The sequence below is a fragment of the Ahaetulla prasina genome, chromosome 1 (genome assembly GCF_028640845.1).
Source record: "Ahaetulla prasina isolate Xishuangbanna chromosome 1, ASM2864084v1, whole genome shotgun sequence".
NCBI classification, from domain to species: Eukaryota; Metazoa; Chordata; class Lepidosauria; order Squamata; family Colubridae; genus Ahaetulla; species Ahaetulla prasina.
In genome coordinates, this window is record NC_080539.1 from 368,604,937 (window position 1) to 368,630,335 (window position 25,399).

Below are 25,399 nucleotides of genomic sequence, written 5' to 3' on the forward strand. Positions count from 1 at the left end.
ACTTACGACCAGTGGTGGGATTCAAATAATTTAACAACCGGTTCTCTGCCCTAATGATTTCTTCCAGCAACCAGATCACCAAACTGCTCAGAAAGTTAACAACCGGTTCACCCGAAGTGCTGCGAACTGGCTGAATCCCACCACTGCTTACAACCCTTACAGCATCTCCCAGGGTCACGTGATCAAAATTCAAAGGTTTGGCAACCAGCTCGTATTGATGACGGTTGCAGAATACCCCGGGGTGGGGGTGGGGTGTCACGTGACCCCCTTTTGAGACCTTCTGATGAGCAAAGTCAAGGGCGAATTGCCAGATTCACTTAAACGACCGGGTTACTGTTTTAACAGCTGCATAGGAATTCGGTTAACAAACGTGGCAAGAAAAATTCAGTAACGTGGGGCAAAACTCACTTAGCAACATACATTCCAGGCGCCATTGTGGTCGTAAGCCGAGGACTGCCTGTATTGCAGGCTGACTCTGCATTTCTACTGCCCCAGGAGTTCGATCCTGACTGGCTCGAGGTTGACTCAGCCTTCCGTCCTTCCGAGGTCAGTAAAATGAGGACTTAAATTGTTGGGAGCCATAGGCTGACTCTGTAAACCGCTTAGAGTGGGCTGTAAAGTGTTATGTAGCGCTACATAAGTCTAGGTCAGTGATGGCGAACCTTTTCGGTTTGGAGGTGTTCTAGTCCAACCCCCACACCCCTCTGTTCAAGCAGGAGACCCTATACCTGTGATGGTGAACCTGTGGCATACAGAGCCATTTCTGCGAGCACGCGAGCCATCGCCCTAGGTCAGCTCTACCGTGTGCGCCTTGCGCCGGCCAGCTGATCTTCGGGTCTTTGCCGCTGTTGTGTCTGTGCCCCCCCGAGCCGGGCCTGCTGCCAGAAAGTGACTTGGACAGTGAGGGGGAGGGGCCGTCAGGATTTACCTCGGAAGCACCGGCTTGCCTGGCTCAGCTCCAGGAGCCAGAAACAGGCCAGGTGGAAGAGATAACGAGGCCTCCATCCCGACTCTTCCTCCCCCCAGGCCACGCCTGCAGACCCAGCTGACGGCAATCAGGCTTGGTTTTGTAGGCAGGAGAGGAGGGAACAACAGAAGCAAGGGTGGGGCAGGCCTAGGAAGTGCTGAGTCATGGAGCCACACCCCACAGGATATAAAAGGCAGCCAGAGCTGCTGTGTCTCTTTGTAACAGGCAAATCCACTGATTAAGAGCTGAAGTTTGTTTCTAGGTGACTCACCAGCGTCGTGGAAGATAACGGAGGCTCTTGGCAGACGCTGGCTATTCTGCTGCCAGAGCTGATAGTGACGGCTAATTAAGCCATCAGTCGAACGGAGGCGAGGGAGAACAGAACAGCCGTGCATGCGGGAGATACACGCGCATGCCCATGCTGTCCCACCCCTCCCAGGAGTCTCCACGTGACCCGTTTTGGATGCCAGGTAAGGGCTCGCGTGTAGGCTCTGGGAGGGCGAAAAACAGGCCTACCGGAAGTCCGGAAACAGCCCGTTTCTGGCCTCTGGAAGGCCTCTGGAAGGCCGGGGGGAGGCTGTTTTTGCCCTCCTGGAGGCTCCAGGAAAGCCTCCAGAGGGCATAAAATGGGTCTACCGGAAGTCCAGAAATGGCCTGTTTCTGGCCTCTGGAAGCTTCAGGGAGGCCTGATAGGCCCAAAACGGGGTGTGTGTGTGTCGTGCACATATGCATGGAGGGGTGAGGGAGTGCGGGGAAGTGCAGGGGGTGTGGGCCCGTGCGCGCGCACTTTTGGCACCTGAGGAAAAAAAGGTTAGCCAACACTGCCCTATACCGTTTCAAACAAGTGGACGCCTTCTTGAAAACTTCCAGTGATTGAGCACACACAATTTCTAGAGGCAAGACGTTCCACTTGATTAGTTTCCACCTGTTGCTTCTTGTTCTACCCTCAGGCGCTTTGGAGAATAGCTTGACTCCCTCTTCTTTGTGGCAACCCCTGAGATATTGGAACACTGCTATCATGTCTCCCCTAGTCCTTCTCTTCATAAGACTAGACATACCCAGTTCCTGCAACCGTTCTTCATATGTTTTAGCCTCCAGTCCCCTAATCATCTTTGTTGCTCTTCTCTGCACTCTTTCTAGAGTCTCCACATCTTTTTTTGGTATTGGGGTAGCTAAAACTGAGGCAATCCTCGAGTTACAACCGCAGTGAAGCTTGCCGTAACACGTGACAGTTATAAACAGGGTCACACTTATGACTGACCCAATTTTGTGACTATTTATTTTTTTATTGCAACGGTTGTTAAGCGAACGCCACAATTGTTATATGAAGCGATGGTTCGCTTTGGTCTGGCTTTTCTGAAGACGGAAAGTAAATGCCACTTTTGGTAAAACGGTTATAAAATGCGTTCGCAAGACTCTGGGATCTAAATGTGGGCTGGTTGCTGAGCACACGGACTGTCGTCATGTAATTGGGAGGAGGATGACTGTCATAATTTCGAATCTGGGTCATAAGTTGAGGACTATTTGTAGCAAGACCCATCCCTTCAACCTTCAAGCGGACAGAAAATGGAACTGGAATTTAACAAACACCATGTCAGCTTTGGAAGCCATATTAGGCCGGAAGCTTCCGTGCTGCCTCTTTCGCATATGTGGGAAAGGGGAGGGGGGGGGAGAAGGATTTAGTAGAGGGGTTGTTTTTAGACATAATAACATTCTTCCTGCAGGTCAAGGTCAGGCCGATCCTGCATCTGGAGGAGGAGCGGTCGGAGTGCTGTCTCGAGATGGGACGGTTGGCGATTGGAGCATGTGATCGACTGAGGAGTGAGGGGATGGGTTTGGGTTTTTTTGATTTACTGAGGGAAATCCCGGACCTTTCAGATTCAGGTTTGCCCAGATGTGCCAGTTTACCTATCCTAGTAAATGGAACTCTGAAAGATGCTTGCTTTGGAGTTTTTACTTGGAGTTGGGTTGTTTTTTTTTCCTGGAACGTTGACACACCAGGCGACGAGGAGCAGGGAGGCTACGGAAAAATCATCATGGCTAAGTGGCAAATGTTGAACAAGACATAGGGCCGTGTTGGCGAACCTATGGCACAAGTGCCACAGGTGGCATGTAAGCCCTCTTTGCGGGCACGTGAGCTGTTGCTCCAGCCCAGCTCTACTGTGCGTGTACTTCCTGTCAGCCAGCTGGTCTTCGGGTCTTTGCCGTGCATGCGACGGGGCACATGTTCAGGGCGGGGCGCATGCGCGGGGGTGCTCACGTTGCATTTTGGAGGTTCGCATTACATGCGCCTCCCCGTGCCCTTTTTTGGGCCTGGAAAGGCTCCTGCACCAACCTGGAAGCCGAAATGGAGCCCCGGGGCACATGCGCGGGGGGTGTGTGCATGCGCAGGGGACACTCATTGCATTTTGAGGGGTCAGGCACACAGGTGCATTAATGCGTGTGTGCACACGCTTTGGGCACTCGGCACCAAAAAGATTGACCATCACTGACATAGGGTTTGTAATCCAGGGTTTTTGTAATCCAGGGTCTTAGTCCAGGGGTCACCAATCTTTCGGACCTCAGGGACCACTAAATTCATAATTTTAAATCCCGAGGACCACTAATATGAATTTTTAAAAAAAAGATAAAATAGTATTTGGTGCAATATAAAAATGCAAATCACTTTTCTGCGGGCTATCAAAATTTTCTTGCAGACCAACAGTGGTCCACGGACCGCTGGTTGGTGACCACTGTCTTAGTCGACAAACCATGATTAGCAAAAGTCACAACGTGGCACAGAATCAACTGGGATAGTATCTTTGAGCAGAAACTAGCCCCACGACAACTATAGGGATGCACAGCATACAGGTAAGTCCTCAATTTATGACCGATCATTTAGCAACTGTACAAAGTTATGACAGACACCCCAAAAGATACGTATGGACCATTGCTGAAGTTCCGGTGCTGTTGTGACTTGTCCTCCCTCCTCTCCTCAGCCAGGCCCCTCCCGTCTCCAATCAGGCCTGTTATCAGACTCCGAGTCTGATAATGAAGATGAACGGCCTGTCATGCCTCCATCCCCCGTCCCTGGCCCCATGCTGTCCCTGGCCCCATACCCGTAGAGGATTCCAGGAGTGAAAGGACAAGCCCAATAAACCTCACTCATACAGTGTGTGTTCCTTTGGCTCAGCCTTCAGAGCAGGAAGCCAGCCAGGTGCTGGAATTACTCGGCCCTACTCGACCCCTCCCTTTCCCTGACAGCAGATCCAGCTGAAGACAATTTAGTGTGGGAGGACCCTCGCTTCCGGAGATCTGAGAGGTGATGCCAGCAGGAGGAGGGGTGGGGCAGGCCTGGATAAATGCTGAGTCATGGAGCCACACCCCACAGCCTATATAAAGGACCTGCTTCTGGCATTCCAACCTTGGGTCAAGCAAAGTCTTGCTGAAGTCACAACCTGGACTCCTGCCTGCCCTGATAAAACTCGAAGGAACTTGGCAAGCTGCAGAGGCTTCGTTGCCAAGTTTGTTACGGACTTCCTTGACTCATTTGTCGGAGTGGGGGGTGGGACACGACAGGTGCCCCCCCCTCGGGGTCACGGGAATGCATTTTGGGTGCTTAGCAATAGGCTTGCCTTGACAGGGTCGTATGTCGAGGACTAACTGTAGCAAATGCAGGACTGGGAGACGTGCAGAGTGACCAGTTCATCTCCAAAGCTGGGAGATCTACCAACCTGATGATGTCCGTGTATTCTTGATCCTTCCCTTTGCTCTCTTTCCACTTTCGGTACATCACCGAAGCGTCAACATTTGCAGGAGAGAAAGTGTTTGGTTCATTCAGGAGTGAGATGACACTAAGAAGAATTGTTCTGATATGGGAAAACATTTTTTAAAAAACATTGCATTAAAATAATGCAGCTTAATTTAAGTATCTCCCCAAAAATAAGATTGGGTCTTATATTAATTGTTGCTCCAAGAGACGCATTAAGAGCTTATTTTCCAGCTAGGTCTTATTTTCGAGGAAATACAGTACTAAATGCGTCCATCTGGCTGACAATCTTAACTGGGGCTTATTTTTGGGGTAGGGCTTATATTACAAGCATTCAGAGAAAAAAATCATGCTAGGACTTATTTTCCTGCCGAGTCTTATTTTCGGGGAAACACAGTAGCTCTTGATTTAAAACTGATCGCTTAGTTTGTGTCTTATTCTATTCTATTCTATTCTATTCTATTCTATTCTATTCTATTCTATTCTATTCTATTCTATTCTCTATTCTCTATTCTATTCTATTCTATTCTATTCTATTCTATTCTATTCTATTCTATTCTATTCTATTCTATTCCTGGCTAAGAGGAACGAAAACTCACCTTACATTCTGCGTAGGATTCCACCTTTCTGACGGTAACTCTCCGCTCTGTGGGTCATCCACTGGAGGATGTAGAATTGAAATGCAAACATCTCCTGTCTGGAAGGTATAAATTCTGTGTCTGCTATGCATGCTCGCTCGCTCGCTCGCACGCACGCACAAGCTAAGTTCACACAATGTTAGCTCAAAATCCAGGTGATTTACCTCATGGGTAAAGAAAGGATATGTTCACCGAACATACAGGGAGTCAAAGAAATGTACCATACAATGGCTTACGGAAGAAGTGAGGAACTATGGCCCCTTTTATGACTGGTGGACTTCAACTCCCAGAATTCGTGAGCCAGAATGGTTTAGCACGGCTGCCTCAGGAACTCTGGCTTAAGGGGATATCAAAGTTATGACCGACCTAAAAAAGAAGACCTATGACCCAGATTTGGGGTACCGGCAGACAGGACTAGGGGAGACGTGATAGCTGTGTTCCAATATCTCAGAGGCTGCCACAAAGAAGAGGGAGTCAAGCTATTTTCCAAAGCTCCTTAAGGTAGAACAAGAAGGAATGGGTGGAAACTAATCAAGGAGAAAAGCAACTGAGAATTAAGAAGAAATTTTCTAACAATGAGAACACTTAACCAGTGGAACAACTTGCCTCTAGAAGTTGTAAATGCTCTAACACTGGATGTTTTTAAGAGGAGATTGGACAATCATTTGTCTGAAATGGTATAGGGTCTCCTGCCTATAATCCAGGTTATTGTTATTCTATTATTTTAATCCAATACACTGCTCAAGCAGGAAACCCTGTACCATTCTGGGCAAATGGCTTCTCTTAAGAAGCTCCAGTGATGGAGCAACCACAACTTCTGAAGTCAAGCCATTCTACTGATTCATTGTTCTCCCTGTCAGGAAGTTTCTTCTTAGTTCTAAGTTGCTTCTCTCCTTGATCAGTTTCCACCCATTGCTTCTTGTCCTGCCCTCAGGTGCTTTGGAGAATAGCTTGACTCCCTCTTCTTTGTGGCAACCCCTGAGATATTAGAAGACGGCTATCATGTCTCCCCTAGTCCTTCTTTTCATTAAACTAGACATACCCAGTTCCTGCAACTGTTCTTCATATGTTTTAGCCTCCAGTCCCCTAATCATCCTTGTTGCTCTTCTCCGGGGGTGAAATGCTACTAGTTTGGGCAGGTTCACCTGAACTGGTAGTAAAAAATGCTACTGGTTCGCTGAACTGGAAGTAAAAAAATGTAAAAAAAGAAGTTCCAATGATTGTGTGTCGCTCAGCTAATTGTCGCAACTTTTTCTTCTTCTTTTTAAACATTTTTTTACTACTGGTTTTCCAGAACTGGTAGTTAAAAATGCTTTAAAAAAAAACCTTCCAATGATTCTGTGTCGCTCAGCTGATTGTCGCAACTTTTTTTTTTACTTTTTAAGCATTTTTTTAACTACCGGTTCGGATGAATACCGTATATACTCGAGTATAAGCCGAGTTTTTCAGCACGTTTTTTGTGCTGAAAAACGTCCCCTCGGCTTATACTCGGGTCTATACGGCTTATACTCGAGTTTTTTTTTTTTAAGCCCCTCGGCTTATACTCGAGTATATACGGCTTATACTCGAGTTTTTTTCTTTTCTTTTTTTCACATTTTACCGGACGGCGCGGGGAAGCCCTGCGGTGCAGTGAGAGGCGGGCGGGGAGCCGCCAGCCTTCTCAGCTGAGGGAGGAGGGTTTCAACCGGTAGGTGCCTCATTTCCCACCCTCGGCTTATACTCGAGTCCCCAGTTTACCCCAGTTTTTGGGGTAAAATTGGGGACCTCGGCTTATACTCGGATCGGCTTATATTCGAGTATATACGGTAGGTCGTTAAAAAAAGGTTTTTAAAAAGTAAAAAAAAGGTTCCGACGATCGCGCGGCACAGCTGTGATCGTCGGAACTTTTTTTTTTTTACTTTTTAAAAGCCTTTTTTACTACCTATTATCCCGAACCGGTAGTAAAAAAAAATATTTAAAAATGTTTTTAAAAAAGGTTCCCAAGATCGTGCGCCACAGCTGTTTTTTTAAAAAATTTGAATTTATATCCCGCCCTTCTCTGAAGACTCAGGGCGGCTTACACTATGTTAAGCAATAGTCTTTATCCATTTGTATATTATATACAAAGTCAACTTATTGCCCCCAACAATCTGGGTCCTCATTTTACCTACCTTATAAAGGATAGAAGGCTGAGTCGACCTTGGGCCTGGTGGGACTTGAACTTGCAGTAATTGCAAGCAGCTGCTGTTAATAACAGACTGCATTAGTCTGTTGAGCCACCAGATTTTCCCCCGCTCGCTGTATCCCAAGCCTCCTTTTGGCGCGTACTGTGCATGTACACATGCTTGGTACGAACCGAATGCAGGGCGCACGTTTAGCGCACGTTTAGCGCGCATTGCGCATGCATGGCCAGAAAACCGGTAGCGAGCCGGTTCAGATTTCACCACTGGTCTTCTCAGAACTCTTTGTAGAGTCTCAACGTATTTTTTTTTTATATATCGTGGAGACCAAAAGTGGATGCAATATTCCAAGTGTGGTCTTACCAGTGCAGTACAAAGAGGTGTCAACACTTAGCATGATCTTGATAGTAAACATCTGTTGCTGCAGCCTAGGACTGCTTTGGGGTCGATCCTCTGGGCCCCCGGAGAGACCGAGTAAGAAAGATTGAAATGAATACTGACAAAATATTCTGGTAGGATACTTGAGTATAAGGGAGCCAAAGGGACTGAGGTACTTTGCAAGAGACGACCATGTGTTGTGACTCGTCCTCCCTCCTCTCCTCAGCCGGGCCCCTCCTGTCTCCAACGGGGCCTTTTATCAGACTCCGAGTCTGATAATGAAGATGAATGGCCTGTCATGCCTCCAGCCCCCGGCCCTGGCCCCATGCCCGGAGAAGATTCCAGGAGTGAACGGACAAGCCCGATAAACCTCACTCATACGGCGTGTGTTCCTTTGGCTCAGCCTTCAGAGCAGGAAGTCAGCCAGGTGCTGGAATCACGCCCTACTCCCTCTGACCCCTCCCTTTCCCAGACGCTGACAGCAGATCCAGCTGAAGACAATTCACAGTGGGAGGACCCTCACTTCCGGAGATTTGAGAGGCGACGCCAGCAGAAGGAGGGGTGGGGCAGGCCTGGATAAATGCTGAGTCATGGAGCCACACCCCACAGCCTATATAAAGGACCTGCTTTTGGCATTCCAACCTTGAGTCAAGCAAAGTCTTATCTAGTTTGCTGATATCGGACTCTATCGCTGAAGTCACAACTTGGACTCCTGCCTGCCCTGATAAACCTCGAAGGAACTTGGCAAGCTGCAAAGGCTTCGTTGCCAAGTTTGTTACGGACTTCCTTGACTCGTTCGTCAGAGTGGGGGTGGGACACGACACCACGGCTGACGTCAAGCTCATGTCCAGCCCTGGCAGAAGAACATACCTCATATATGTTGGGATGCCACATTTTGGTCAGGAATCGAAAGGCAGGCGGCGAATAAGGGTAATCAATGGGAAATCTGAGCCGAGCCTAGGTGGAGAAAGAAAGAAGAGAAGACAATGTGTCAAGAACTGAGTAGCAAAACCTGGCATCCTAAGAAACAAATTTTTGTTAATGCCTTCCCTTGTCCTTCAATAAATCTTGCCAAGGATGACTCTGAGGGCTCCTTGGTGCTCTCTGTGCTTGGCTGTTTTCTTGCAGACGTTTCATGACCTGACTAAGTAACAATATCAGTGCTAGAAGGGAGAGGGGTTTATGGAGAGGAGGAGGGAGGGAGGGGGAGGAGGAGGGAAGAAAAGGAATATGGAGTCCCTGGTTGAAAGAAAGGCCTTTGGCAGTTTGCCTAATTGGACCAAGGTTTGCGATAGGACTGAGGAATTTGGTGTTGGGAGGAATTTGCTTTAAATTGAGTTGAACTTGAGTTGAGCTGAGCTGGGAATGAAGTACTGTAATTCTCACCGGTTCGAATAAAAGTTTGTTTTTTCACGGACTGAGTTTCCTACTACCTACTTGGGCCTGGGTCACAACATTCACTCTTGCAATCCCCCCTCCCAACTTCCCACAGTAGGATTGGGGCAGACCTGGATTCTGAAAGCACAAAGGTAATATGGCTTCCAGGCATGACAATGGGTTTTGTGGAGAGGAGGAGGAGGAGGAGGAAGAGGAGGAGGAGGAGGAGGAAAGAAAAGGGGGCCTCTGTGGCTCAGACTGGTAAGACAGTCTGTTATTAACAGCAGCTGCTTGCAATTACAGCAGGTTCTAGTCCCACCAGGCCCAAGGTTGACTCAGCCTTCCATCCTTTATAAGGTAGGTAAAATGAGGACCCAGATTGTTGGGGGCAATAAGTTGACTTTGTATATAATATACAAATGGATGAAGACTTGCTTGACATAGTGTAAGCCGCCCTGAGTCTTCGGAGAAGGGCGGGATATAAATGCAAATTAAAAAAAAAAGGAAAGGAATGTGGGGTGCTCTCTATGCTTGGTTGTTTTCTTGCAAATGTTTCATGACCCAGCTAGGTGACCTCATCAGTTTTAGCAGGGAGTGGGGTTTGCTCTCAATTTATATTCTAGTGGTTCGCCCTGTATGTGTTGGTGGGAGTGGCCTTGGCGGTTCTTTGGACTGTTTACTGTAAGCTTTCTTGGCAGTTCCTTGACTGGGGTACTGTTGACTTCTTGATGGTTGGCCTGATGTTAATCTTGGCATTAATTTAGGCTCATCTGAGCATTGATTGCTGGCGGGAAGGTGTTTTGGTCTTAACCATCAGACCAACAATCAGGTCAAGGCTGGGGAATTCAGGGAGTTGAAATCCAGGCATCTTCAAACTGCCAAGGTTGAGAAACACAGCACTAGAACAGACTTGTAGACTTCAACTCCTAGAGTTCCTCAGCCAGCTTTGATGCCTAAGGCAGGACTAGAACTCCCAGTCTCCTGGTGATTAGGAGTAAAGTCGCCCGGTCAGCTTTGATGCCTAAGGCAGGACTAGAACTCCCAGTCTCCTGGCGATTGATGTAAACTAGGATTTCCTGCCTAAGCAGGGGGTTGGACTAGAAGACCTCCAAGGTCCCTTCCAACTCTGTTATTCTATTCTATTCTAAGATAGAATAGAATAGAATAGAATAGAATTTTATTGGCCAAGTGTGATTGGACACACAAGGAATTTGTCTTGGTGCATATGCTCTCAGTGTACATAAAAGAAAAGATACGTTCATCAAGGTACAACATTTACAACACAATTGATGATCAATATATCAATATAAATCATAAAGATGATTGCAATGGTAATTTTTGCAAGAAGTTTGGGCCAAAGAACGAGCTATTCGCAGCCCGGCATGGAAGTGGCCATCCTCAACAGGCCGTTGAAGTACAGGAAATCCTCGATTTACAATCACATTTTTGTTGCTAAGTGAGACAATTGTTAAGTGAGCATTGCCCCGTTTTACGACTTTTTTGCCACAGTCGTTAAGCGAATGACTGCAGTTATTTAGTGAGTAACTTAGTTGTTAAGTGAATCTAGCTTCCCCATTGACTTTGCTTCCTTCTGCTGTAACTTCGAATGGTCACTAAATAAACTGTTGTAAGTCGAGGATTACCTGTACTGAAATTAATTAATTAATTAATTAATTAATTAATTAATTATTTCAATTTTTATACCGCCCTTCTCCCGAAGGACTCAGGGCGGTTTACATCCAAGTAAAAAGTAATACAAAAATTAAGAACAATTTTAAGAAACTAATTTAAATTGGCCAAAATGCTAAAAATCTACTAAAACCCCATTAAAAACTAATTAAAACTCTTAAAAAAAACTATTAGGCCAGTCCTGTTCGGTGAAATAAAAGAGTCTTCAGCTCACACCAGAAGGCTCGGAGGTCAGAGAGTTGGCGCAATGTTCGTTCCAGAACAACAGAGAGTTGGCACAAGGTAGTTCGTTCCAGAGGGCTGGGCCCCCCACAGAGAAGGCCCTCCCCTTGGGGGTCACCAGCCGACATTGTCTGGCCAACAGCACCCTGAGGAGACCCTCTCTATGGGAGCACACTGATCGATGGGAGGCCACCGGTGGCAGCAGGCGGTCCCGTAAATAGCCCGGTCCTAAGCCATGGAGCGCTTTAAAAACGGTCACTAACACTTTGAATTGCACCCGGAAGGCAACCGGAAGCCAGTGCAGCCCGCGCAGGATAGGTGTTATATGGGAGCCTCAAGCCTCTCCCACTATCACTAAATGTATAAAATGTGGCAACAGTTTGTTGAAACTGAACTGAAAAATGTGACTTATGACCGTTTTTCATAGTTACGACCTTTGCAACATCCCCATGGCCCCTTGATCAAAATTCAGACGCTTGGCAACTGGTTCATATTTATGACCGCTGCTGTGTCCCCAAGGTCACGTGATGATGCCCTTTTGCGACCTTCCGGCAAGCAAAGCCAATGGGGAAGCCAGCTTCACTTAACAACCAAGTTACTAACTAATCAGCTGCAGTGATTCACTTAACAACCATGGCAAGAAAAGTCGTAAAATGGGGGGGGAGAAATAACTTAACACGTCTCCCTTAACAACAGGAATTTTGGGCTCCATTGTGGTCGTTAAGTCGAGGACTACCTGTTATTTAGCTGGCAGAGAGACTTCCTCCAACCACAAATTGTAAGGAAGGAAACATCAAACTTCTGGCCATTTGTGGTAAATTCAGAATCCTGGATGTCTAAGGCAGTGTAGCTCAACCTTCCCAACTTGAAAATGTGTGGACTTCAACTCCCAGAATTCCCCAGCCAGCACAGCTGGCTGGGGGATTCTGGAAGTTGAAGTCCACACATTTTCAAGTTGGGAAGGTTGAGAACCACTAATTTAAGGGGAGCAAGAGAGGTACTTTGCTCCAGGTCTGAACCCCACTTAAATGAGATAAGTGGGGCAGGAGAATCAAGATTGGGGGTCAGAGAAAACCAAGTTGGGTTTAGAGGCAGCTGTGGCTCTTTTCTGCTGGTAGATTCATACAACTCAATAAGCATTTTTAACCAAACGTTGCTGAATACATTCGTTCAAATGCCTGCATTATCCTTCCCTGATCCATCAAGGCCCCCTAGTGGCCACATAGATCATTGCCATGCTAAGCCATGAATCAGAGTTTAAAAGCAACCAGGCTGGATCCAGGCAACATGCTGAGCCAGAATCAAAGGAATCATCCCACTACGGGTTTATTGTAATGTGCCGATCTAAGTTAAGGAACAGGTGCTCCTTTTTCGATAGCGTTTTGCCCCTGGATTTAAACCCTGACAGGTTAAATGTAAACACGTCTGCACAGGGTATTCGCAGTGTAAACAGCACAGAACAAAGTCTGACTTTGTCTCTTACCGATGGACTTGCTAGTAAAAACTTCCTGTAACTCAGACCAATCTCTCAACCTCTCAATCAGAATAGAGCTGGAAGGGACCTTGGAGGTCTTCTAGTCTGACCCCCTGCTCAAGCAAGAGACTCTATGGCCTATACCCTATACCAGTGGTTCTCAACCTTTATAGTGCTGCGACCCCTTTAATACAATTCCCCACGATGTGGCGACCCCAACCGTAAAATTATTTTCATTTTGAATTTATCGCGCCTGAAGCCGTATTGGCTAGTGATCTGAACTGCTTGTGATTGCCTTGAGGACGGAGGCATTAAAGCAGATTCCTCCCCTATTAAGTTGATCGCACCTGAAGCCAGATTAGGCTAGCGATTTTTTAAAAATTTATTTACATTTATATCCCGCCCTTCTCCGAAGACTCAGGGCGGCTTACACTATGTTAGCAATAGTCTTCATCCTATTTGTATATTTATATACAAAGTCAACTTATTGCCCCCAACAATCTGGGTCCTCATTTTACCTACCTTATAAAGGATGGAAGGCTGAGTCAACCTTGGGCCTGGTGGGACTTGAACCTGCAGTAATTGCAAGCAGCTGTGTTAATAACAGACTGTCTTAGCAGTCTGAGCCACAAGAGGCCCCACAAGAGCCACGAGATTGGGAGCGATTGCAGCTGGCTTGAGAGGGAGACATCAGAGCAAAGATTTCTCTCTTTTTTAATTCATCGCACCTGAAGCCGAATTCGGCTAGTGATTTGAAGAGCCTGCAGCTGGCTTGTGGAGTCAACCATTGGAGCGCGATTCTTTGACTTGCAAGTATACTTCCCATATTTCCGATAGTCTTAGGCGACCCCTGGCAAATCGTCATTCGACCCCCAACGGGGTCGCGACCCACAGGTTGAAAACCGCTGCCCTATACCATTTCAGACAAGTGACTATCCTGTCTCTTCTTGAAAATCTCCAGTGTTGGAGCACCCACAATTCCTGGTGGCAAGCTGTTCCACTGGTTAACTGTCCTCACTGTTAGGAAGTTTCATTTTAATTCCAGGTTGCTTCTCTTCTTGGTTAGTTTCCATCCGCTGCTTCTTGTTCTGCCTTCAGGTGCTTTGGAGAATAGGCTCACCCCAGTTGTGAAATCTGAACCAATTTACTACTGGTTTGCTGGCTGTGCCTGCATGGGCTCATCTGCAGCACGTACCAAATGCAAGGTGCGTGCGCGCAGTGCATGTCAAAAGGAGGCATGGGGTAAGTAGAACAGCGTGCAGGGTGTGTGTGTGAGATCAGCTGTGGTGCGCGATCTTTTTTTTTTTTTTAAACTTTTAAAAGCATTTTTTAAAAGAAGCGGCAAGCAGACAAGTGAGCGACGGGGCGATTGAGTGGGCGGGGGATGGGGGATTTTTGCTACCAGTTCTCTGAACCACCTGCTGCCATCGCTACCAGATCGACCGATCCGGTCTGAACCCGAGTATTTTTTTTTATTTGCATTTATATCCCGCCCTTCTCCGAAGACTCAGGGCGGCTTACACTATATCAAGCAATAGTCTTCATCCATTTGTATATTATATACAAAGTCAACTTATTGCCCCCAACAATCTGGGTCCTCATTTTACCTACCTTATAAAGGATGGAAGGCTGAGTCAACCTTGGGCCTGGTGGGGCTTGAACCTGCAGTAATTGCAAGCAGCTGCTGTTAATAACAGACTGTCTTACCAGTCTGAGCCACAGAGGCCCCTATTTCAGCCGTGGTTCACCCCCTCTTTTTTGTGGCAGCCCCTCAAATTACTGGAATACTGCTATCATGTCCCCTCTAGTCCTTCTTTTCTCTAGACTAGCCAAACCCATTTCCTTTAACCGTTCTTTAAATGTTCTAGTCACCAGGCCTTTAATCATCTTAGTTGCTCTTTTCTGAACTTTTTCCAAAGTCTCAACATCTTTTTCGTAATGTGACCAAAACTGAATGCAGTATTTCATGCATGGCCTTACTAAGGCTTTATAAAGCGGTACTAAGACTTCATGTCGTTTTGATTCTATGCCTCTTGTTTCTACAACCAAGGATTGTATTGGCTTTTTTGATTTGGCACCCCCTTATCCATACAAGTTGTCATCTTACAACCATTCGTTTAGCGACCGTTCAAAGTTACAGCAGCATTGAAAAAAACAGACGTACAAGCAGTCCTCACACTTACGACCACGGCAGCACTCCCATGGTCACATGATAAAAATCGGTTGCAGGATTTGGGTATGGCCAGTCTAGAGAAAAGAAGAACTGTGTGTGTGTGTGGGGGGGAGATATGGTAGCAATGTTCCAATATCTGAGGGGCTGCAAGAAAGAAGAGGGGTGTGTGTGTCAATTTATTTTCCAAAGCACCAGAAGGCAAGACAAGAAAAAACGGATGGAAATGAAGCAAGGAGAGAAGCAACCTGGAATTAAGGAGAAACTTCTTAACAGTGAAAGTAATTAACCAATTAACTTGCCTTTAGAAGTTGTGCGGTGTTTCATCACTGAAGATTTTTAAGAAGAGACTGGACAGCTGTTTGTCCGGAATGGTATAGGGCGTGATGGCGAACCTGTGGCACGCATAGCCATATCAATGGGCACAGGAGCTCAGCTCCAGCTTTGGATCGGAAGTTGGCAAACAGGCCGTTTTCGGCCTCCAGGAAGGCCGTTTGTGCCCTCCCCAGACTCCTAGAGAGGCTCTGGAGGCTGGGGACAACAAAAACGGGCTTTCCGGTCCCACCAGAAGTTGGCAAACGGGCCATTTCTGGCCTCTGGAGGGCCTCTGAGGGGTGGGGAAGGCCGTTTGTGCCCTCCCCAGACTCCTAGAGAGGCTCTGGAGGCTGGGGACAACAAAAACGGGCTTTCCGGTCCCACCAGAAGTTGGCAAACGGGCCATTTCTGGCCTCTGGAGGGCCTCTGAGGGGTGGGGAAGGCCGTTTTCGCCCTCCCCAGACTCCTAGAAAGGCTCTGGAGCCAGGTGAGAGAGAAAAACGGGCCTACCAGGCCATCGCGTGCCAGGAGCGGGGAAGCAAGTGGGGGGGGGTGTCGCTTACGCATGCCTGGGGGCAGGGCGCATAGAATTATGGGTGTGGGCATGCATGCGCGCGACATCACCCCACCCCACGGCACGCAATGGCAAGAAGGTTAGCCATCACTGGTATAGGGTCTCCTGCTTGAGCAGTGGGTTGGACTAGAAGATCTCCAAGGTCCCTTCCAGCTCTATTCTGATCGATAGCAATTGGGAAGTCCTGATCCCAACTGTGATTGGAAGTGGAGGATTACCAAGTTAGGGCAAGGTTTCCACCAAGGACACATTTTGCTTGTCTGCCAACATCAGAGACCACAAATGAGTCACTGACGACCGCTTGTCTCCACCAACCGCACTCTGAATCTGAACCTTTGGCGAAATCTGCCAAGCAAGCTTGGCTGTTCACGTTTGGCCTGTCAAGCTGGTTGAACCCATTTCTCCCCAACTGCTTATCCTGCCACTCATCGCATGTAGAAAGGGTTGGTTTTTTATTTTGGTTTTTTTTTGAGTTCGAGCAGCCCAGCTTCCAGTTTGTCGAGTCACACCCTAGAAGAGCCTCGTTCCTTGCCTCTGCGCTGACAAGGAGGCCTTGGAGAACAGAACTGGAGAAACGTCACGGAGCTGAATGAATGTCACCTGGTCTCAAATCCTTTAATCCAGGGGTCTCCAACCTTGGCAACTTTAAGCCTGGAGGACTTCAACTCCCAGAATTCCCCAGCCAGCAAAGTAAAACTGGCTGGGGAATTCTGGGAGTTGAAGTCCTCCAGGCTTAAAGTTGCCAAGGTTGGAGATCCCTGCTTTAATCACTGAAGTCGGGGGGCACGTGGTCCCAATAAAGATTACTTGGGCCCGAAAGACAGCTGAGTGGCTTGGGGCTGATCACCAGGAGATTGGGAGTTCTAATTCCTGCCTTAGCCATGAAAGCTGGGCTCGGTGACTTTGGGACAGTAACCAAGAGACAGTGAGTTCTAGTTTTGCAGCCTTAGGCATGAAAGCTGGGCTGGGGTGACTTTGGGACAGTCACTAGGAGACGGTGAGTTCTAGGCCTCCCTTAGCCATGAAATCGGGGCTCGGTGACTTTGGGACAATTACCAGGAGACGGTGAGTTCTAGTTCTGCCTCAACCATGGAAGCTGGGCTGGATGACTTTGGGCCAGTCATCAGGAGATGGTGAGTTCCGGTCCTGTCTTAGGCATGAAAGCAGACTGGGTGACTTCGGGCCAGTCACCAGGAGACGGTGAGCTCTAGTCCTGACTTAGGCGTGAAAGCCAATTGGGTGATTTGGGGCCAATCACCAGGAGACGGTGAGTTCTAGTCCTGATTTAGGCATGAAAGCCAATTGGGTGATTTGGGGCCAATCACCAGGAGACGGTGAGTTCTAGTCCTGCCTTAGGCATGAAAGCCAATTGGATGATTTGGGGCCAATCACCAGGAGACGGTGAGCTCTAGTCCTGACTTAGGTGTGAAAGCCAATTGGGTGATTTGGGGCCAATCACCAGGAGACGGTGAGTTCTAGTCCTGATTTAGGCATGAAAGCCAACTGGGTGATTTGGGGCCAATCACCAGGAGACGGTGAGTTCTAGTCCTGTCTTAGGCATGAAAGACAGATGGCTGACGTTGTTGTTGTGGTGAAACTGGGAGGAAGGTGTGTTGGATATGTTTACCGCCTTGAGTTATTTATAAAAATAATAAGAGAGAGATAGAAACAATAAATAAATATGATGCTACTTAAAGAGTTCCTTGTTTCTTGCTCAAGGTGTCTGAGAAACAGGTCTGTGTAAAACATTTCAGTCTGAACCATTTCAAGCTTTGAGGAAGTTCCTGCTTTTAAATATTTTGGAACTAGTTCAACTTTTGCTAAAGCTTGGAGACTTCTCAAGTTCTCTAGACTAGAGTCTCTTTTGGCCAATGCAGAGGTCTCCAACCTTGGCCTGGTGGCCTGGTGGACTTCAATACCCAGAATTCCCCAGCCAACTTTAAGCCTGGTGGACTTGAACTCCCAGAATTCCCCAGCCAGCAAAAGCAAAGCTGGCTGCAGAATTCTGGGAGTTTAAGTCCTGAAGGTTAAAGTTGCCAAGGTTGGCGATCACTGCTCCAATGGACATTTTCTGACATTTCCAGCGCAAACAGGTTCAAAGTGAAATCTTTCGCACACTTAACACAGAAGCGAAGAATTTTTTTAAAAAAAATCCAAGCAGGGATAAATAGAAGTGGAGCAATTAAAAAGAAAAACCCTCTGGTAGCAATTAAGTTCTGATCTGCGCTACCTTTGCTTTGTGGTTACTCAGCAGCGAAAGTACAATTGAAACTACACAAAGATAATAACAGTCCTCGGCAGCTTCATCACCACAGGGCTGGCCGCAACTAGTCACTTTTTTTTTCAGTGCCCCTGTCCCTTCAAATGGTCACTAAATGAGTCATCATAAATTCAGGACAACCCAAAGAGAAGACAACTCCCTGTAGGGTTTTTTTGGGGGGGCAATATTTCTGAAAGTGGTTTGTCCTGGCCTTTTTCCTAGGGCTGCGAGAGAGGGACTGGCCCAAAGTTATCCAGTTTTGGTCTCGGGTTCGCCGCATCTCCTGGTTTCTAGCCTGGTGGCTTTAACCACTAGGCCAAACTAGTTCTCAACAAGGATGTATTGAAATGTTTGCCGAAAAGAAAATATACAGTACATTCTTGGGATGGGTAGAAAAATACACCTGTTCAAAAAGCCTTAAATTGCATGAGTTGTGAGGGGAGGTTGCACAGGTAAGTCCTCGACTTATGACCACTATTCAGCCCCCAAATGTCTGTTGTTCAATTAACAACGGCAGCGATTCACTTAACAACTGTGGCAAGACAGGTCCTTAAAGTGGAGCAAAACCCACTTAACAAATGGTTTGCTCCCCTTTAAAGAGTAAGTTAAGTTGGTAGGTTAGTAACATTGGTGGTTAAATGAATCTTGGCTTCCACGTTGACTTTGCTTGTCAGAAGGTCGCAAACGGGGATCACGTGACATATCCCCCCCCCCCGGACACTGTAACCATCATAAATATGAGTCAGTGGCCAAGCATCTGAATTTCGATCACGTGCTGCAGCAGTTGTGTGAAAAACAAAGTCACTTTTTTCGTACCGTATCTTCAAATAGTCACTAAATGAACTGTTGTAAGACAAGGACTAATCTGTACCATAAAGACAACAAATTGGTGGCTCAACAGACTAATGCAGTCTGTTATTAACAGCAGCTGCTTGCAATTACTGCAGGTTCAAGTCCCACCAGGCCCAAGGTTGACTCAGCCTTCCATCCTTTATAAGGTAGGTAAAATGAGGGCCCAGATCAGCAGTTCTCAACCTGTGGGTCGGGACCCCGTTGGGGGTTGAATGACAATTTGCCAGAGGTCGCCTAAGACCATCGGAAATATGGGAAGTATACTTGCGAGTCGAAGAATCGCGCTCCAATGGTTGACTTCACAAGCCAGCTGCAGGCTCTTCAAATTGCTAGCCAAATTCGCGATGATGAATTAAAAAAGAGAGAAATCTTTGCTCTGATGTCTCCCTCTCAAGCCAGGTGCAATCACTCCCAATCGCTAGACTAATCTGGCTTCAGGCGCGATAAACATAATAGGGGAGGAGTCTCCGCTTTAATGCCTCCGTCCTCAAGGCAATCGCAAGCAGTTCAGATCGCTAGCCAATACGGCTTCAGGCGCGATAAATTCAAAACAAAAATAATTTTATGGTTGGGGTCGCCACATCGTGGGGAATTGTATTAAAGGGGTCGCAGCACTATAAAGGTTGAGAACCACTGGCCCAGATTGTTGGGGGCAATAAGTTGACTTTGTATATAATATACAAATGGATGAAGACTATTGCTTGACACATTGTAAGCCACCCTGAGTCTTCGGAGAAGGGCGGGATATAAATGCAAATTTAAAAAAAATTGTGAAAAAAAAAAAGTATTCGCGGCCCAGGATCAGTCTACTAGATTCTCTACCGAGTTTCCGCCAAAATAAATCATCTCCTGATAATAAGCCCAATTGGGCTTTTGAGCACATGCGCTAAAATAAGCCCTCCCTGAAAATATCTAAACGCGTGGACACCCGGTCCCCGCCATTTCCTCTGGTTAGGGTTAGGGAGACAGAGCTGGAAATCAGGTAAGACGGCAAGAGGAGCTCCGTCTTATTCCACGCGCCCCAAAATAATAAGACCTCCCCGAAAATAAGGCCAAATAAGGTCGCTTGGAAAAGCACCTTTGGGGCAACCATGACCTGGATGACTGAGAATCGCCACAGGTGAGGGAGGATAGGAAAAACACCACGGGCTTTCAAAATACTGTTATTATAGCCCATATCAAAAATACGAGTATTTATTTTGCTGTGTCCTGACCTTGCCTGGCTTGAAAGACATGACGAAATCTGGCTCCTCTTTCTGAATAACGGAAATACAGGTGGTCCTTGACTTACAACCACAACAAAATTTCGGGGTTCGAAAAAAATATAAGGCAGGGTCTTATTTTCGGGGAAACACAGTATATTGTAATTAACTACAGTATATTGTCAGGGAACCATGAAAAACAGGCTCCTAAGGAGTCCACAGTAAGAGTGAACTCGATGGCGAATCACAAATAGATCTGGCAGATGACAATATAAATCGATTAGTGGAAAAAAAAAAAGATGCCAGCTCTAATGCTGTTAAAGAGAGCCACCGGTCAGTAATCCCTTGAGGTTCGAAGAAAAAGAAGCGGCACAGATTTTCCTAAAAAAATATGTGTAAATGAGCCGAGAGGACCACGAAGAAAATATACAGCAACTGCTTGTTAAAATACGAGTTTCATCCGGGAAAGTAAGAAAGTTTGAGTGGGGGGGGAGGGGGGAAGAAATCAAGACTGCCACAGCTTTGATTCTCTTGAGTATCAGAGGCCCCGACACTCAAGACCCCAAACATGTTTTTTTCCAAAGGCAACTCTATTTTAGAAGAAGAATAATTTAATTTCTATACCGCCCTTCTCCCGAAAGACTCAGGGCAGTTTACAGCCAAGTAAAACACAATGAAAACGTACAATATACAATTAAAAACCAATTTTAAAAAACCTATTCAATTTGGCCCATTAATTAAAATACACATTAAAACCATAAAAAACCCCATTAAAATTACTAGTAGATTTCAATTTAATGCCAGTCCTGCACGGAAGAATAAGTACGTCTTCAGCTCGCGACGGAAGGTCCGGAGGTCAGGAAGCTGTCGAAGTCCTGGGGGAAGCTCGTTCCAGAGGGTAGGTGCTTGTTTTTGTTTTTCCTTGAAGACGTTTCGCTTCTCATCCAAGAAGCTTCTTCTGTTCTAAAGACAGAAATTGAAGTAGCCCTTCGGGAGCGGTTTGAAGACACCACCAGGGCCCAGCGAGCAGAGGGGGAGGAGTTGGCAGCCCGGCAATGTGGGGAGTGATGGAGGAGGCACCAAGATGGGGTGAGAGTAGCAGGTGGGCCAGTGGCTTTCTCCGCCGTTCCTCCCCACTGTCCCACGGACTGTGCGCCTAGTACCTGACGCACCAGGTGGACATGTTCATCCAGGGTTGGGGCGTATATTAGCATGTCGTTCAAATAGACGAGCGCTTCATTATATAGGTGTTCCTGCAGGACCTCATTAATGAGCTGCATGAACACAGTTGGAGACCCTAGCAACCCAAAGGGCATGACCCTAAAGAGAGAACTGAAGCAGCTTCGTGGATGAGAAGCGAAACATCTTCAAGGAAAGAAAAAGAAAAGAAAATGCAGTTGCTTTTTGGAAAAGCACCTTTGGGACAACCGTGACCTGGACGACTTTTTTTTTTATTTATTTACATTTATATCCCGCCCTTCTCCGAAGACTCAGGGCGGCTTACAATGTATAAGGCAATAGTCTCATTCTATTTGTATATTTACAAAGTCAACTTATTGCCCCCCCAACAATCTGGGTCCTCATTTTACCTACCTTATAAAGGATGGAAGGCTAAGTCAACCTCGGGCCGGGCTTGAACCTGCAGTAATTGCAGGCTACTGTGTTCTAATAACAGGCTTCTTACCAGCCTGAGCTATTACGGCCTGAGACTGAGACTCTCCATAGGCATATAAGGGAGGGAGGATAGGAAAAACACCACGGGCTTTCAAAATACTGTTATTATAGCCCATATCAAAAATACGAGTATTTATTTTGCTGTGTCCTGACCTCGCCTGGCTTGAAAGACATGATGAAATCTGGCTCCTCTTTTTGAATAACTGAAATACAGGTGGTCCTTGATTTACAACAATGGAAGCCAAAATGTCTGTAGTTAAAGTGTTTGTTAAAAGTGAATTTTGCCCCGTTTTAGGACTTCTCTTGCTATGGTTGTTAAGTGAATCACTGCAGTTGATAAGTTAGCAACCCGGTCATTAAGTGAATCTGGCTTCCCCATCGGCTTTGCTGATCGGAAGGTCGCAAAAAGGAGATCACCAAACCTTGGGACACAGCAAAGCTCATAAATATGAGCCAGTTGCCAAGCGTCTGAATTTGAACATGTGATCAAGGGGATGCTGCAATGGTCGTAACTGTGGAAAATGGTCATAAGTCACTTTTTCAGTGCTGTTGTAACGTTGAACGGTCTCTAAGTGAACCGTTGTTAAGCCGAGAACGAGCTGTAGTCCTTACGTCCACCATTCAGCCCAAAATTTCCATTGCTAAGCAAGGCAGTTATTAAATGAATTGTGCCTCATTTTATGACCTTTTTTTGGCCACACTTCTTAAGGGAATCATTACAGCTGTTAAATGAAGCATGCGGTCATTAAGTGAATCTGGTTCCCCCCACTGACTTTGCTTTTTGGAAATTGGCTGGGAAGGTTGCAAAAGGTGATCACATGACCTTGGGACAGTTGCCCAGGTCATAAATATGTGCCAGTTACCAACCACCCCAATTTTGACTACAGGTGGTCCTTGACTTACAACAGTTCATTTAGTGACCGTTCAAAGTTACAATGGCACTGAAAAATGTGACTTACGAGCGTTTTTCAGAATTGCGACCTTAGCAGGATCCCTATTCCTATGATCATGTGATCAAAATTCAGACACTTGGCAATTGGTTCATATATATGACCGTTGCTGTGTCCCCCCCCAAGGTCACGTGATCCCCTTTTGCGACCTCCTGACAAGCAAAGCCAATGGGAAAGCCGGATTCACTTAACAACCGGGTTACTAACTTGTCAACTGCAGTGATTCACTTAACAACTGTGGCAAGAAAAGGACGTCAAACGGGGCAAAACCCACTTCACTTTGTTGTCTCCCTTGTCAACCGCCCCGAGTCCTTCGGGAGAAGGGCGGTATACAAATTAAAATATTATTATTATTATTATTATTATTATTATTATTATTATTATTATTATTATTATTATTATTATTATTATTATTATTATTAACAGAAATTTTGGGGCTCCATTGTGGTCGTAAGTTGAGGACTACCCGTACATGATCATGGGGATGCTGCAACAGTCGTTAAGTGTGGAAAAGGGCCGTGATAGCTCAGGCTGTTAGAAGCCTGTTATTAAAACACAGCTGCCTGCAATTACTGCAGGTTCTAGTCCCACCAGGCCCAAGGTTGACTCAGCCTTCCATCCTTTATAAGGTAGGTAAAATGAGGACCCAGATTGTTGGGGGCAATAAGTTGACTTTGTAAATATACAAATAGAATGAGACTATTGCCTTATACACTGTAAGCCGCCCTGAGTCTTCGGAGAAGGGCGGGATCTAAATGTAAATTAAAAAAAAAAATGGTCAGAAGTCACTTTTCTCAGCGCTCTTTTAACTTCAAATGGTAATGAAATGAATGATTGTAACGGCACATTGGATAAAATGACTTGAGATATCTTTTTTTAAAACATAAGGTGTACTTGCTCTCATATTGCCCTGGGTCAGAGGTGCTCTCAATACCTCTGACCCAACACCTAAATTTTGTGGAGACAACATCTGTTGTCAGGGCTTGTGATACACCGCTCTGAAAGCACACTCCACGATTTGCTGGTATTTTTGTAAACATTTTATGACATCAGAGGATAACCTCCCAGTGCCCTCCTTGTTTTTAACCTTATCACAGGACCGAGATCCGAAACTCAAAAACACAGTGAGTCACGCAAAGCAAACATCCACGCAGCACTTTCTGACTTCCTCCTAACCTATTTCGGTATTTTTTAAAGTTTCGATCACCACCCGGAGGTTCTCTCGCCTTCTGTCAATTAGACACTGCCCCAAGTTTATCAACATGTACACAACTAATTGCCGGTGGCAAACAGATGAAACAGCCAAACTTTTTATTAATAGAGACTTGGTTCTTTTCTCATTTAGAATAGGTTAGAATAACAGAGTTGGAAGGGACCTTGGAGGTCTTCTAGTCCAACCCCCTACTTACGGCAGGACATCATACACCATTTCAGACAAATGGCTGTCCAGTCTCTTCTTAAAAAACTCCAGTGTTGGAGTATTCACAAGTTCTGGAGGCAAGTTGTTCCACTGGTTAATTGTTCTCACTGTCAGGAAATTTCTCCTTAGTTCTAAGTTGTTTCTCTCCTGGATTTAGTTTCCACCAGTTGCTTCTTGTCCTGCCCTCAGGCGCTTTGGAGAATAGCTTGACTCCCTCTTCTTTGTGGCAGCCCCTGAGATATTGGAACACTGCTATCATCATGTCTCCCTTAGTCCTTCTTTTCATTCAACCAGATATACCCAATTCCAGCAACCGTTCTTCATACATTTTAGCCTCCAGTTCCCTAATCATCTTTGTTGGTTCTTCTCTGCACTCTTTCTAGAGCAAGGGTGCCAAACTCTTTGAGGGCCGGGTCAACATTGTAGTTTTCCTCGGGCTGCTGGGGAGGGAGGGGTGGGTGTGAGACGAGACGGATGCAACCTACAGCAACCTGCTTGCCAAAATGGGCCATGGGAGCGCCTTGCGCAGTTCCCCCCCCGCACCTCATTTTTGGCCACGTGCAGCACTCTCCTGGCCAAAAACAGGCCACATGTGCAGCCCGTTTTCGGTCGGCAGACCCACTGTGGGCTGGTCCTTTTGATATTTCCAAGCTGGCCCCCATGGGTCAGATTTAAGCACCTCGCGGGCTGGATCTGGCCTGCGGGCCTTGAGTTTCACACCCCTGCTCTAGAGTCTCCATATCTTTTTTTACATCGTGGCAACCAAAACTGAATGCAATATTCCAAGTGTGGCCTTACCAAGGCATTATAAAGTGGTATTAACACTTCACGTGATCTTGATTCTATCCCTCTGTTGATGCAGCCCAGAACTGTGTTGGCTTTTTTGGCAGCTGCTGCACAAGGCTGGGTCGTATTTAAGTGATTGTCCACTAGGACTCCAAGATCTAGAAAGACTCTAGAAAGAGTGCAGAGAAGAGCAACAAAGATGATTAGGGGACTGGAGGCTAAAACATATGAAGAACGGTTGCAGGAACTGGGTATGTCTAGTTTAATGAAAAGAAGGACTAGGGGAGCCATGATAGCAGTGTTCCAATATTTCAGGGGCTGCCACAAAGAAGAGGGGGACAATCGATTCTCCAAAGCACCTGAGGGTAGAACAAGAAGCAACAGGTGGAAATTGATCAAGGAAAGAAGCAACTTAGAACTAAGGAGAAATTTCCTGACAGTTAGAACAATTAATCAGTGGAACAACTTGCCTGCAGAAGTTGTGAATGCTCCAACACTGGAAAAATTTAAAAAATGTTGGATAACCATTTGTCTGAAATGGTGT

General features: G+C 46.4%; 1 protein-coding gene across 2 annotated transcripts in view; it reads right to left on the bottom strand.

Annotated features, from left to right (window-relative positions):
- Positions 1-25,399, bottom strand: part of CDC34 (cell division cycle 34, ubiqiutin conjugating enzyme) — a 44,918-nt gene that overhangs the window by 4,982 nt on the left and 14,537 nt on the right. For both annotated transcript variants that reach the window (XR_009152767.1, XM_058163551.1), the window contains exons 2-4: positions 8,761-8,847; positions 5,315-5,412; positions 4,681-4,815 (exon numbers count right to left, since the gene is read on the bottom strand). Coding sequence is in view for 1 of the 2 variants with exons in the window: in XM_058163551.1 (XP_058019534.1) it covers positions 4,681-4,815; positions 5,315-5,412; positions 8,761-8,847 (320 nt within the window). In the remaining variant the exon portion in view is untranslated. The remainder of the gene's footprint in view (positions 1-4,680; positions 4,816-5,314; positions 5,413-8,760; positions 8,848-25,399) is intronic.